The sequence below is a fragment of the Mauremys reevesii genome, linkage group 15 (genome assembly GCF_016161935.1).
Source record: "Mauremys reevesii isolate NIE-2019 linkage group 15, ASM1616193v1, whole genome shotgun sequence".
Taxonomy (NCBI): domain Eukaryota; kingdom Metazoa; phylum Chordata; order Testudines; family Geoemydidae; genus Mauremys; species Mauremys reevesii.
The window spans coordinates 15,004,937-15,020,582 of record NC_052637.1 but is presented as its reverse complement, the minus strand read 5'-3'; the positions used below and the strand labels follow the sequence as shown (position 1 = coordinate 15,020,582).

The 15,646-nt window shown below is 46.5% G+C and overlaps 1 protein-coding gene across 1 annotated transcript in view; it reads right to left on the bottom strand.

Annotated features, from left to right (window-relative positions):
• The window catches only part of LOC120383108 (butyrophilin subfamily 1 member A1-like), a 52,756-nt gene extending 37,662 nt beyond the window's left edge, over positions 1–15,094 (bottom strand). The window contains exons 1-3 of the mRNA XM_039500734.1: positions 14,989–15,094; positions 9,925–10,272; positions 6,513–6,794 (exon numbers count right to left, since the gene is read on the bottom strand). Of these exons, the coding sequence (XP_039356668.1) occupies positions 6,513–6,794; positions 9,925–10,272; positions 14,989–15,094 (736 nt within the window). The remainder of the gene's footprint in view (positions 1–6,512; positions 6,795–9,924; positions 10,273–14,988) is intronic.
• Positions 15,095–15,646: the final 552 nt, after the last annotated feature.

Below are 15,646 nucleotides of genomic sequence, written 5' to 3'. Positions count from 1 at the left end.
CTACCTATGAGCCGTTTCCCCCTTCTCGGGATACATGCCTCTGACAACTCCTGCAACTTCAACCTGAAGTAACCCCAGGCGTCATCTGCCCCTAGATCCCTAAATATGTTAGCCCAGTCCACTTCCCTAACTAGTCGCCTTAATTTAGTAAAGTTAGCCCTTTTGAAATCGTACACCCTAGTCTCAGATGCACTATTGATTATCCTCCCATTTATTTGGAAACGAATTAGCTCATGATCACTCGAGCCAAGGTTGTCCCCTACAACAATTTCCTCAACAAGGTCCTCGTTACTTACCAAAATCAAATCTAAAATGGCATCCCCCCTCGTCGGTTCAGCAACCACTTGATGAAGGAATTCATTAGCTATCACGTCTAGGAAAAGCTGAGCCCTATTATTATTACTAGCATTTGTTTCCCAATCTATATCCGGGAAGTTAAAGTCCCCCATGATCAAGCAGTTCCTATTAGTGTTTACCTCCTTAAAAACATTAAAGAGCTCTCTATCCATCTCTAAGCTAGATCCCGGCGGTCTATAGCACACCCCAATCACTATCCCGGGTGAGGCTCTGGTAGTTTTCTTCCCCAATGTGACCATTGCCCAAACAGACTCTGTATTATCCATTGCATTGCTAGTTACCTCATTACATTTCACCTCATTATTGATATACAGTGCTACTCCCCCACCTTTACCTTTGCATCGGTCTTTCCTAAACAGCACATACCCTTCCATACCTGTACTCCAGTCATGGCTACCGTTCCACCATGTTTCGGTTATTCCTACGATATCCGATTTCAATTCCCGGACCAGGAGCTCCAGTTCCTCCATTTTGTTACCTAAGCTTCTCGCATTGGTGAACAAACATCCTAATTTTTCCTGTTGGGCTCCTCTCACTCTTTTCACCCAACTCGGTAGGGACACAGTACTTCCAGTATGACTTATAGATCTAGTATCCGTCCCCCTCCTCTTCCTTACACGTAACTGCCCCCCTCTGGCTATATCTGTTGTTATCCTGTTGTTCTCACTCCCAATGTATAAATTTGGCGTGGAGAGCACCAGGACCTCTCCCAACCGTCTCCCCCCAGTGTCTAGTTTAAAGCTCTTTTAATCAGATGAGCCAGCCTCCCTCCTAGAAGTCTACTTCCTTCCCTACTTAGGTGGAGCCCATCCCTTGAGAACAGTTGTCTGTCCCCAAAAGCCTCCCAGTGCCCATACATCCCAAAGCCCTCCTTGTAACACCACTCCCTCAGCCAACTATTAATCGTCACGATCCTCTCACCCCTTTGGCACCCTTCCCTAGGGACAGGTAGAATCCCACTGAAGATCACCTGAGCCTCAATTTCCTTGAGCGTCTTACCCAACCTGGCATAGTCTCCCTTGATCCTTTCTAGCGAGAATCTAGCAGTGTCGAATCAATGAACAGTCTCCACTCATCTGGATCGTGAACGATGTTGAGGGCTGCCATCACACCATCGATGTTGTTGCAGGCTACAAGATCACCTTCCATGAAGACGAATGGGACAAGATCCTTTTGACGGTCACGGAACATGGAAACCCTAACATCACCTGCCAGGAGATTCCACTGCTGTAGTCTGGAGCCCAACAGCTCTGCCTTACTCTTGGGTAGTTCCAAATCCCTGACAAGGTCATTCAGTTCACCTTGTGTTATGAGGTGTGGTTCAGAGGAGGAGGATGGGAGAAAATGTGGGTCCTGTGACATTGATGGTTCAGGACCAGAAGTTTCATCCTCTTCCTCGTCTGACTCAAGTGAGAATGATTCTGGTGCATCAGGAACCAGCAGTCCTTCTCCGTGGGGTACTGGGCGTATAGCTGATGGAATGTTTGGATAATGGACAGTCCACTTTTTCTTCTTTGACACACCTTTCCCAACTGGAGGCACCATGCAGAAGTAACAATTGCTGGTATGATCTGTTGGCTCTCTCCAAATCATTGGCACTGCAAAAGGCATAGATTTCCTTTTCCTGTTCAACCACTGGCGAAGATTTGTTGCACAAGTGTTGCAGCATATGTGTGGGGCCCACCTCTTGTCCTGATCTCCAATTTTGCAGCCAAAATAAAGGTGATAGACTTTCTTAACCATAGTGGTTATACTGCACTTTTGTGATGCAAAAGTCACTTCACCACAAACATAGCAGAAGTTATCTGCACTGTTCACACAAGTATGAGGCATCTCTGCTCACTTTGGCTAAACAGAAATGTGTCCCTTTGCAAAATCAAACACTGACAAATAAGAGAGCACGACACTGTATGATTTCTAGAGCTGATATAGGGCAATTTGTTCAGCAGAGTGATGTAAGCTTCGTTATGATTGCATCATCCATGACTTCTAGGAATAACATTATGCAATTCATATCATGTATGATGCAATACCAGCTTCAGATTGCATCATTCATTGTTTTGCCTAAAAAGCAAGTACTGTCCAAACCCAGTCATAGATTTATTCATAGATCCAGTCAAAGATGTATTTTAGTCATTTCTGGTTTAAATTGAGATCCCTTCCCTTTATAACTCACTTATCCTCCGCTATTCCCAAGTCAAGGGTCGTATATACTGACCCAATAACATAACTTGAAAACTAGAGCCAATCAACAATTTTAAGCATCATTTTTGTTCTCAGTGACCCAGAATTAGTAAAGTTTGACTACATTTATTTCAGAAGCATTTTGGCTGTAGAGCAGTGCTATTAAAGATTGTTCAGTAATGTGCTGGACATGACAGGATACACATTTCCAGGTACAAGGCTGGGGAATTTCTGAGTGTTACCCTGTATGTTATGTAGTTCATAAGTGGCTGGGAAAGCATTCATGTATCTTTGCTGGGAGTGACTTTACATGCTAATGGCTGTGTGTGAGCAGAGCCCAGAGAGGCTGCTTTCCACTAGCAAAGCCATGGAACAGGCATCCTGGGCTGGAGAGTTAAAGGGACACAGCAGTTCAACAGTCCAGACTGTACCCTAGGGCATGTCATAAACAGGACTTTACTTCTTAGAATCCAGAACCATAACACACAAGAACCCAAACCAGAGAGGGGCTGCTCCCTAAGGCAGTGGGCACCTTGCTTTACGTTGGCTTGGCTATAGGAACAGTTAGTGCCCGGCAGGCTGGGGTGTAAATCCACCTTGCACTAGCCTGCTGTGTGCACCCTGCTGCCGTGCACTGAAAGTTCCCTGGTGTACGTAGATCTGTTCCCATTTCAAAGTGGGGCAGATCAAAGCACACTATGGAATTATGAGTGCACGTAGCAGGGGCCACACAGACAATTAGTGTGCACCAGATTTACACCCTAGCTTGCCACAAACTAACTGTTCCTGAAGACAAGCTCTGATTTTGCATTTTTACAGAGCCCTCTGTTCTGCAAACAGCACCTGGCAAACACCCGTCTCTTAAAGTGACAACTTGCAATACCAACACAGCCCTCACTACACCACAAGAACAAAAAGAATTCCCTCCCCCACCCTTCCTGAGAAGTATGATGATTGCTGGTGTGACATTAGACTTCATATTGTTTTTGAAAATACGCTTATGATATGGATATGACATTACTGTGTACTTTATGCAAGTAAGGTATCATTTAAAATGTTGTGATTTACTGAATGTGATTATCCCATTTGCATCCATGCATCTTTTTTGTATCTGAAGTTAGGAATATTGACTATGTATCTGTATTCCAACTATATTACTTTGAGTGACACCCACTGCTAACACTTCAGGTACAACAACGGAGAAGCCAGACAGGGCTGATGACCAATCAGTGAAGACAATGGACTGTGAAAAGGCTTGGCCTTCCTGCAGACACTCCATAGTACCACTAACTCATGGATGCTGTGATGCTACAGAGTCAGGTGACCTGGTCACCTGATACTAACCTCCATTTTGGACTGCTGAACTTTTCCACTGGGAGTTGGGGGAATCAAACAAAGGATTCCCACCTTATGGCAATCCTACATAAGGTGGAAGATGGAAACAATCAAGGTCTTCAGTTCATTTCTCCTCTGCTTTCCCACCCAAAGAGACACTGAAAAACACCTGGAAACAAGAACTGCTTGACTTGGGCTGGAAAGATATCTGGTCTGTGAAGGAATCGACCTAAAACTAACCACTATCTAGAGTAAGGAATTGTTATATGTAACCATTTTCTTTAGTCAATCTAGCTTAGTGTGTGTGCTTTGCTTTATTTTCTTAGTAATCTGTTTTGTTCTGTTTGCTACCTCTTTAACCTCTTAAAATCCATCTCTTGTAGTTAGTAAACATATTTCTTGTTTATAATATAATCCAGTTTATATAATTTCAAGGGGTGTGTGTGTGTGTGTGTGTGCATACCTTCCTCCACATTGAGGGAAGGAGTGAATTTCATATAAATCTGGGTTTGCACTCCAAGGGAGATGAACACCTGGGGCTGTGGCAAGTCCCTTAAGCTGAGTCTTCCCATAGCTGATCTCAGTATCTGTATTGTTCTGCAGCAGGACATGGCCCTGCCTGTGTGCTTGGCTGGAAGAGGCTTGTGAGCCTGGCCCAGCAAGACCAGGTAAAGGGGACCCAGGCTGGTAGAATAGACTGACTCAGTGGCATCCCAACATATCAGGTGGCATCCCAAGGGGGTCTGACCAATCACAGCTGGGTAATGAGCTATTCTGAAAATGTGGCCAATGATGTCCCAGCCTGCAAGGTGCTAAACACCCTCAGCTGCTACTGGAGTCAAAGTTTATGTCTATATTGCAATTAGACACCTGCAGCTGGCCTGTGCCAACTAACTCAGGTGCGCTTGGCTCAGGCTAAGGGGCTGTTTAATGGCAGTGTAGATGGGCTTAGGCTGAAGCCCGAGTTCTGGGACCCTGTAGTGAGGCGGTGTGGCTCCCCTCTGCCCCGGAGAAGGAAAAGCCCACCAGAGGTCAGAGTGGACGGAGCTAGGGAACTCTGAGCCCACCCCTCAAAGGGTCAGGCGGCGACCCGGAACTGTAAAGGCCAGCCCTCAGAGCTCAGTAGGAGCCCAGTAACAGGAGAGAGCAGATGTCCCTAGGGGAGCCCGAGACTGGGAAGCTCCTGCGGCCCAAGGTGGCTGCCCAGACTGGCCAGAGCTACCCCATGCCCGCTATCCGGAGGAGCTGCTGGATGTGCCGACCAACCCCTGGCCCAATGAACCCATGCTTCTGGACCCCGCCCCCCCCCCCCCCGAAGCCAACGCCAGGACCCAGGTAGGGCTCGAGAGGGAGTATGGAAGTAGCCCAGGGGCAGCTGACCCCAGTCTGGTTGCAACATTACCAGAGCCTATGTCAGTGTGTTGCGGCCAGGATCCCCACTGACTAAGCAGCGGATCTTCAGCCTCTGCTAGGGCCCCGGGCTGGGCCGCAGTGGAGTGGGAGGGCCTGTCTCCCCTCTCCCTGGCCTGAGGAGGCCGAAGCCTATTATCCCTGCTCAGCCCTGCCTGAGGGCCTGAGCACCCCTGACTCAGCGTTTGTTGCCTTGCCCTGACCTAGGGCTGGGCCCTGTGACTGTTGTTATGGCTCAGCCCTGCCTGAGGGCCTGAGCCTCCTGACTCAGTGGTTGTTGCCTCGCCCTGACCTAGGGCTGGGGCTTGTAACTGTTGTTGCGGCTCAGCCCGGCCTGAGCCTCCTGACTCAGTGGTTGTTGCCCGCCGGAGCCAGGGCCAGACTAACCACATTTCAGCGGACTCCCGCAAGGGCTACCAAGGGAGACCCCGGGCCGGACTAATCCCCCAGACCCATCGGGGTGTAGTGAGCCGGCGAGGCTCCCCTCTGCCCCGGAGAGGGTCGAGCCCCAGTGAACTCTTGTACAGACCCTCACAGGGTCCTAAAGCCTGGTCTCCAGCCTGAACCTGAATGTCTACACTGCCATTTAACAGCCCCTTAGTCTGAGCCCCTTAGCCTGAGCCAGCTGGCACAGGCCACCAGTAGATGTCTAATTGCAGTGTAGACATATGCAAAGAGAACTGAGGTTGCTCAGGACTTTCATAATACAAGAACTAGGGGTCACCAAATGAAATTAATAGGCAGCAGGTTTAAAACAAATAAAAGGAAGTTCTTCTTCACGCAGCGCACAGTCAACTTGTGGAACTCCTTACCTGAGGAGGTTGTGAAGGCTAGGACTATAACAATGTTTAAAAGGGGACTGGATAAATTCATGGTGGCTAAGTCCATAAATGGCTATTAGCCAGGATGGGTAAGAATGGTGTCCCTAGCATCTGTTCGTCAGAGGATGGAGATGGATGGCAGGAGAGAGATCATTTGATCATTGCCTGTTAGGTTCACTCCCTCTGGGGCATCTGGCATTGGCCACTGTCGGTAGACAGATACTGGGCTAGATGGACCTTTGGTCTGACCCGGTACGGCCTTTCTTATGTTCTTATGTTATGTTCCAAGACGTGCTCAGCACCTTGAAGGTTCAGGCCAATGAACAGGAGACACAATGATAAATACTCTCTACCCATGTCTGCAGCATCTCAGTCTATACAGATGTGGCATGGACGGGCACTGACCTGCTACTGAAATTGCTGACTCTCTCTTCTGGTTGAGTCGGAGGTTCCTGACACAGCAGGACACTTTCTGGTTAGACTCTTCTGGTATAACAATAGCAATCTCTGTTTGAAACAGCTCATCTGCCTCTGGGGTTATTTCTTTAGAGGCTGATGGTAAGATCTTCCCCTGGAGATCTCTCCACTGAGCCTCGGGCTCTGGGTACCATCTGGATGATCGACACACCACCCGGATCCCTCCATCCTGATGTCCCTCCACAGAGATGACAGGATCAGAGCCCAAACCTACAGAAGAAATAAATGAACTTGTGATAATCCTACAGTGCCCAGTAACAAGCCAAAAGCTTTATTACACTATCGAAAGCCATTTTCTGTTAAACTAATAATCAAATGTGAGTCCATGAGTGTGGCTGGTCAGTTAATCTGGTCAGATTAATATTTGATAAACAGTAAAATTAATATCAGAGAGGTAGCTGTGTTAGTCTGGTTCTGTAGAAGCTTCTACAGTAAAATTAATATTAATGTCAGGGCCGTTCTATGCACAAATTTGCTCCACTTTAGTTAAACTGGTTTAGTTAATCAAGTATAGATCCCTGTGTGGACACTCTTAAATCAAGAAGGAATTGACTCAAGCTAAATCAATATAAGCCCTTTCCAAACTCTTTTAGGAGTGTCCACACAGAGCTTTGCACTAGTTCATCAAAACTAGTGCCCATGTATGTGTAGACAAACTTTAAATTAATTCGCAAATAAAAAACCCTTGTTATAGGGGAGTTTGGGTTGCTTGGCAGTGCCATGTAGCCTTCCAGAATAAAGACGTGAACAGCAGAAAACAGGAAATAAACTCAGCAAAACAGAAACACAAACACTCAACAAGGAAATGTAGGGTTAAGGTAACACCTCTCACTCCAGATCACAATTGGGGAGTTTATTATTGATGAGCTAAACTGAAATAAAATTATCTTAATTGAAACAAGAGTCTTGTACCTTAATCAAAAGTGTGAATTCAAAGAGATTCATTATTGCAGGGTCAGTGTGTATGTGCAGAGAGGCCCTTAGGCTGTTTGGAAATTTCACACAGACCAACCAAGAAAGGAAAATGACCTACAAAGAGAGACAAAGAAGCTACCAGTGTCTGGAGCCTTCCCCATATGGGATTCTTGACTAGAAGACAACAGGCTACGGAGTGCTCACCCAGAAGGGGTGTGACTCACACGGCTTTGGTCTGACAGACTCATAGGAAATGCCCAAGAGCCACAGACAAGGACTGAGGTTAAAAGGCCTGATGTGAAAATTCTGTGTAACCCTCCATGCTTCTGTTGTTGTTCCCTTTTAACAGCTCATTGATTCCAACTAGCTGGGGATTCGCAGGTACACAAAGGAAAAAGGATTGGATCAGAAGAACCGTTGGAAGGAGTGGGCAGGGAGGCTAAAGTCTTCCACTACTTCCACTTAGTTACAAAGATAATTTTACAAACATTTGTGATCCCCTTGGGCAGAGGAATTCCTGGGTGCTTCAAGAGAAGGAGAGTGGAGAAAGGGAGAGCAAGAGGGTGTGTGTGCGTCTGTACCTCCTGAAAAGAAGTCTACAGTGAGCAGACCCTCACCTAGTGAAGCAGCTGAGAACCTGCCCAAAGCCTAGGAGGTACAAAGTGGCTGGCTGGGGACATCCCAGGATGGGAGCCAGGAGGAGCACTGTGCCAGGGAGGAATCACCTGATAAGGACAAACCAGAGCCAGACCCAGTTTTGCTGTCACCCAGAGCTGTATGGGGCTGTGAGTACTGGGGCTTGTGACTTTGCATTGGGATTAAGGTAGGAGGCTGTTAGCCAGGTAAGTGGGGAGGTTGTTGCTCTGTGGGGCTTTGCAGAGAGTAGCAGAAGAGGGCACTGGAGGGGTTTACTGTGCAAAATTCACTGGTGTCAAAGACAACCAGGAGCCCCCCAGACTCACTGCTGCACGGGAACTCAGGCCAGGACTCCTGAACTCTGAGTGTAGACACAGAGCTCGGTGTCTGTCCTATGGTACTGTGCTTGGCATCTCCCATTTTTATTGTGGTACCACTAGACCCATGGGTCCTTGGATTGACTGTAACCTGTTTTACCAGTGCGCACATATTTTCCCCCTGTTGTTTTTCTACTTTCATCCCTCTGCAAAATAAATATGTCCACTTTCCTATACTCACTGATCTATTCTGGTGTGTGTGTATTTACACCGGTGAGGTTTGGAACAGGTGCCCCTGGGGTGGAAGGGAGTTACCCCGCTGTGCTCCAGTGTGTGCCTGTTCTTGGTCAGAGCCACCCTGCAGAGCAGACTCCATCCTGGCCATGAGGGCTCTACAGTTATGTATTAATTCACACAAAGTACTTCCCAACGCAGAATTACAGTTTTCCAGCAGGGCCTTGTGCCTTTCCAAATGCAGAGAGCAGCTAAACATACATTCCTGAAACCCAAGAGATACACAGTAACGGCACACAGATCCCCTGCTCTGCAACCTTAACTCTGCCTCCTGGGACTGGCAATAGGCACAGGGAGCAGTTCAGTGAGGGTGGTGCCATGATAAACAGGCATGAGGAAGGTGCCATTTCTGGTGTTTCTCGGATTTGGATTCCAGCATCGCTCCGCCTGCACTCCCACTGCCTTCCCCATGTTCGGAGTCGTTGTACTGACTGGGGGAGGGGTTAGTTAGAGCAGGTCACTGTGATATGACGAGACGGATCACATAGGTGTCTCATTGCACTGCCAAGGTTGGTAGGCTGTGTCAGCAGAAGTGCAGTGGCTCTTAACCTTTCAGGTGTCTGATTTGTCTTGCTACCTCCAAAGTTTCACCTCCCTTAAAAAGTACCTGCTTACAAAATCAGACATAAAAATACAAGTGTCACAGTCACTATTACCGAAAAATTGCTGACTTCTTATTTTTTCCACATAATTATAAAATGAATCAATCGGAATATAAATATTGAACTTACATTTCAGTGTATAGCGTTTAGAGCAATATAAACAAGTCATTGTCTGTATGAAATTTTAGTTCGTACTGACTTTACCGGTGCCTTTTATGTAGTCTGTTGTAAAACTAGGCAAATATCTAGATAAACTGATGTACAACCTGGGAGATCTCTGCATACCCCCAGGGGTACATGTACCACTGGTGGAGAATCGCTGCTCTAATGACCTCAAATTTAGGCCACTAACCCCAGACTCCGACGAGTCACAGAAATTTTCAAGGCAATCTGAGTGTGAATTTTAGAGCCTTAGAAAAAAAGCAGCTGTTAAACAGTGAACTAGAACAAATCTTAATCAGAGCAGAGCTACTGACCCACTATAACAAGAAAAGTCCACTGTTATCTCACAATGAACCCTCAGACTCCACTTATTACCCTGTTGAAGACGTCAAAGTATCAGAAGAAATTACTGACCTGCCACCTGCAGTTCCAATAAATCTTCTTCATAAGAGACACTGGACTGAAAATAACATGTGTACTGCCCATCGTCGGAGGGTTGAATATTGCGTATTCTCAGGGAAACTCTCCCATTGGTGATGTCATCTTTCAAGAGCTCAGTTCTTCCTTGATATTCCAGCATCTGCTCTCCATACTGATCCCGCCCACCACGGTACAGGTGCACGACTTCAGAGTACTTGGATCGGAACCATCTCACCTCCATGTTCTCAGCGCTCATCCTGGGGGAGAGGTGGCAGGACAGGACGGCCTCCTCACCTAGAGAGGCAATGACTGGATGATCAGGTCCAGTCACTATGAACTGTGCTGTGAAATGTACAAAGGAAAATGGAAATTAAATCGGTGAGGGGCTGGGGGTAGCATTAACTCAGCAGTAAGACTCACAGTAAGAGAGCACCCTGGGTTAGAAGTGAACACCATGCCCCATGTAGTGCCCTAGGCACATCTGTGAGTTCAGAGAGTCACAGGCTTGAGGTAACTGCACCTCTGACCCCTCTGTGGTCTGCTCAAGGAATGTCTCCTTAGGTCTCAGGCCTCCAGCCGTCACCTCTCTCTGAACAGGGGACCCTCTTACTCCACACTGGGGTTTCAGGCCACTTAATTCACTGTGGTTTTCTCAGCAGGCCTGATCAAAAACCAGCATCTGTGCTTTGTTTTCTCTCTCAGGGCTATGAACAGCATGTGCCAGTGGCTACCAATAACCAAAGAGCTCTTCTAAAGCAGAGAACATTTAAGGAGAAAAGCCTGACAGAGAAAAGTTACCATAAACCAATCAAAGGTCTGAACACGTTACGCTTGTGCCAAAGGATTCTCATCTGGCACATGGGACTCACTGGTAGGGTTCAAAGTCTTTCAAACCTTTCTGTAAAGGTTGTCCCCTTGGTAAACAGGTCATGTCAATTTGTAGCCCAAGATCTTGGGTCTCTGGTCAGTTCAAATCCAGCTTTTAAACCAAAAATCTTTGTTCTCTTGGGCTTCTTGACCTGGTCTCAGGGCTAGCCTTAGGGAAAATGGTGCCTTGGGAAAACTTGTATTTTGGTGCCTCCCCCCATCACTCTTGGCACCCACAGTCTTCCCACTTCCCCATCACCTCCTTGCCCCACTGCCTCCCCCCCCCCAGTGCTTAAATTATATTAAAAGAGGTGCTAGAGCTCAGCCCCAGCACTGGTAGGGTGGCCTGATAGGGGTGGCTGCTGGTCGGGTGCCCAGCTCTGAAGACAATAGTGCTACCAGCAGCAGCACAGAAGTAAGGGTGGCGTGATATAATGCTACCCTGTCTTCTGCTGCGACTCCTGGTGCCTGGCACTCAGCCTGCAGCTCAAGGCAGGCTTTACACTATCGCACAGGGGCTGCATCTTGCCAAAGCCCACAGCCCCTTGGGCCATTCCTGTCTCACTGAGGTGCCATTTCTGATTTTGGGGAGTGGAGGTAATTTTAACTGTGATTCCAGGGACTACTTAGATACCTGAAAACTCTAGGGTTTGTTTTATATATATATATAACACTTAGTAATTAGCTGACAGGAGCACTGTATCTATTTCCTAGAGGTAAGCAGGGTCTGAATGAACTCTCCCTTGACAGCTAGCTGAGAGGGAGAGAGACTTCAGGAGCAAACTGTATTTACATGAACACACCTACTCTGTGTAAATATCTAGCAGACAGGAGCTGTGTATCTCCAAGTGATCAACTGTGGCTGGTGTTGGGTTACAGATCACTTTAGTACTGAATGCAGGGGTAGTGAAATGCTGTTATCAGTGTTGTTGTCTTTATTGTCTGAGTAGAAGGGAGCAGAACTGTGCTTAACTTGTCCCAAATGAGGGGTCACCCTGAGCTGAAAGGACCTCGCTAAGCCAGGGACTGGAATACCAGATCTTCCTGGGAAAACAGAGCAGGAATAGGGGCAAGTGTTTTAGCCATGAGGTATGATGCTTTGTAAGGGTCCATAGTCTGGTTTAACTTGTTTCTTCTCATGGTTCAAAGATAGTACTAAATAGGCTCCATTAGGAGCTTTTTGTTATTTAGTGTTTAAAAGAGCTGATGATGATAATCACTTCTGGTGGGATAGTGTGTCTACCCAGCCTCAGAGCTTCCAGTTACTAAGAGCTGGCTAAAACCTCAAGAGACTGACCTGCCAAGATCACAGCAGACACAGATGGTAGAAGGGGATTGGCAAGAGGATCAGGGGCTGGTGGGGAACTAGTCAGAGCAAGTGCTCAGATGGTAGATCAAGCCAGGTGCTTTCTTCCCTGGGTGGGAGGTTAACCCACACAGACGTACCTCTGATCCCTGGTTCCTCACTGACCAAGGACAACCACTGTGAGTGGAGTGGAGTGGAGTGGGGTGGGGTGGGGTGTGGGAGCAGAGAGGGACTCAGAAAGGGGACTTTTGGTTGTGGAATTCAAGAACATGAAGCAGAAGACACTGCCCTACACACTCTGGGGTGGGTGTCCTGCTTGTGGCATTTTCCCTAATTAATGTCAACTGACTTCCCCCCTCCTTTCATTGAGTTTCTTTTCTACACTCAGATTCTGTGCTTGTGAGCGGGGAAGCGTTGTCTCTCAGAGGCACCCAGGGGTGGTGTGTAATTTGCCTAGGTTACTGAGTGGGGAATGGAGCCAGTTCTGGGTTGTTGAAGAGGAACCCATAGATATTGAACCTGGCCCTGGTTGCTGCTGACTCCACCTGACAGAAAGGTTACATATAAAAAGAAAGAAAAAATATAGACAAACTCCAATTAAAGCCACTTTTTATGTTGATATATAAATTTAGAACATTCAGGAGATAAAATAGCAAGATATTCCCAATCCTAAACCTTGAGCTATCAGTTCTGGAGTTTTAACACAGATATAAGAAACACAAGTGTGATACTTTGTACTCTCTCTTTAGTAGAGATAAATAAAAATAAGTAAAATCTGCTTACTTTCGCTAACAGACACAATCTCTTTTACTGCCATTATCTACTCTATTCTAGGCAATTGTTCTTCACTCCACTAAAGTATTTACTTAATTTTAAAAAAGTTTTTTTCTCTTTTATTACCAATGGGAATTTAGTTTTCTAATTGTGTTTGCGTTCATGTTTACCTATCACAGTCATGCACGTGACTCACTAACATTTGACTCCATCATTACTATTAGTGTCAGACTTGGAACCGCTTTTATTTTCATATGAATTTTAAGTTATTTTACAGATATAACTAAAAATGCCATTTGAAAATAAGTGACCTTCATCTGCACAATGGCTAAAGTTACGTGTTTAGCATTTGTTGTTGTTAAACTGGCACTGCTAAGGTGAGTACAAGCTAAATTTACATTTTAGAAGGATACTATTATCTGAGTGTACCACTTTAAATAATGAATGGCAAAGCACAATATGGTAATAAAAGTACTAATGAGAATTACTCCAGCCAGGACAGGTTGGGCATTTTAGAATTCACTACTCAAAGACTTAAATTTAAGCATAAGAGAGAAATAAAATTATGAAATGCACAGACACGTAAAATAAATAAATAAATAAAATAGCAGCACTGTTATCCTTAAGGAACTTTGAAAGAATAAAATTACAGGAAATATATGTGCATTGTGCATTTCGACAGGAAGTACCAAGAATTAACAACAACAGTAGTACAAGTGTGTGTTGAGGGGAGAGTTTGTGTGTGTTGGGGAGTTTGAGAGACAGAGTGTATGGGGGAAGTGTGAGAGACAGTGTGTGGGGGGGAAGTGTGAGAGGGTGTGTATGTGAGAGAGAGAGAGAGACAGTGTGTGTTAGAGTGTGTGAGAAAGAGACAGCGTGTATGGGGGAAGTGTGAGAAACAGAGTATGTGTGGGGGGAAATGTGAGAGGGTGTGTGTGAAAGAGAGAAACAGAGTGTGTGGGGCTGGGAGGTGGGGTAACCCTCCCCCATGGCATAGATTACAATCCCCAGCCCGCAAAAGGTACATATGACATGTATAGAGGCCATGGATAAAAGGGACACAAAAATATGCAGAACATTCATAAAGTGAATTCAACAGTCCCCAAAATGTCACATGTTGTTGCAACATCTGCCACGCAGAGTTCACATGTGAGTGTTAGACACTGTCCCTATTATCTCTGAATGGGGCTCAACACATCTCATGGGCTCCCTGGGGATAATGGTGCTGGGGCACTGGCTCTTTGATACACCCAGGCCTTTTCATGCTGCTCCAGCACTGGGGCCTCCTCATCTGCAGGAGGGGTGATGTAAAAGCCGGCAAGGTGAAAACAGATCATCACTACACAGGCGATGGCTTCAAAGGTAAAGTCAGAGGCCAGATAATGGAGGGGAGAAGGAGGCAGATAAAAAAAGTGAAGGAAACAGAGAGCTAGTCACTGTGGAACTGCACAGGAAGGGGTGGGTAGTGGGGGGTGGGGGATCTCGGTGGAGAGACACAGCATTCAGAGAGAACCAGTTAAATTAGCAGGATGGAAACTATAGGAGGGAACCAAAATGCCCGAGTAGCTGTGGAGGCAGCCCTGGGGGTGGAGTGGGTCACTATAAGGGGTTCACGGAAGGCATGGGATGAAAAAGCCAGCAAACAGCCTCACTGTGAGATGAAGTCTAGCTCTGAGTCCTAGTCAGATGTGTTCAGTGCAGCATGAATGACATGTGGGTTGTTACTTCTAAACTGGAGAGTCTAGGATTCAGGACTCCTTCGTCACCGAAGAGTCTGACTTGTAACATATATGGTCTGGCAGTGAAGTGTCTAGGAATTGGAAGTGACTTTTTAAATAGTTTGTGAGCCCTGTAGTGGTGCTCACTGTGTACTGTGTGTTTGAAGCTGCCAGAAATCAGCCAGAGCAGTAGTAGTGTCAAGGCCTGATATGATGATGTATAGATAGTAACCATGATTAGTGGGGACCCAGCAGTGCCCTGTGGTTTCTCCATGTTGCTGGTTGTGGGCACGTTGAGCAGTGGTTTACAAGACAAGGCAGTGATGTGAGATGGATGTTAATGACCAGCAATACCAACAGCAGCAAACCCAGCGAGGAGGCTGGAGCTCCTACCTGACACCAGCCTGTGAACCTGTAGAGTGAGGCAGAGAGCGATGTAGCCGGGCAGAGCAGAGCTCATTGTGGAGCCAGGGGAGAATGAGGGAACCTTCAACGTCATCGTAGCTGGGTCTGGGGAACAGGAGAAATAACAAACCAGACGGTGAGTGAGTTGGACGCAGTGACAGTGCCACGGTTGTCAGACTTTCATAGCCCTGGTCCATGGATCAGTTACGTTTACATTAGCTCACTTCCCAGTATTCATAGACTAAAGTCAGAGGGAACCATTAGATCATCTAGTCTGCTCTGTGCCATGGGCCAAACACTCTCACCCATTTACCCTTGTACTCAGCCCAAACTTGTATTTGACTAAAGCATCTTCCAGAAAGTCACCAACCCTTGATCTGAAGACAGCAAGAGATGGACAATTCACCACTTCCCTGGGTAGTTTGTTCCAAGATTAATCACCCACAGTGTTACAATTCTGTGTCTTATTTTTAATTTGAATTTGTTCAGTTTTAACTTCCAGCCATTGGGTCTTGTTTTGCCTTTCTACCCTATATCAAAGGGAACCTTAGTACCCCGTATTTTCTCCATGAAGGTGTGACAGATGGGGAACTTTACTGAAATATTTTAATGAACTATCAGTAGGACGCTCTACTGTTCCCCTTGG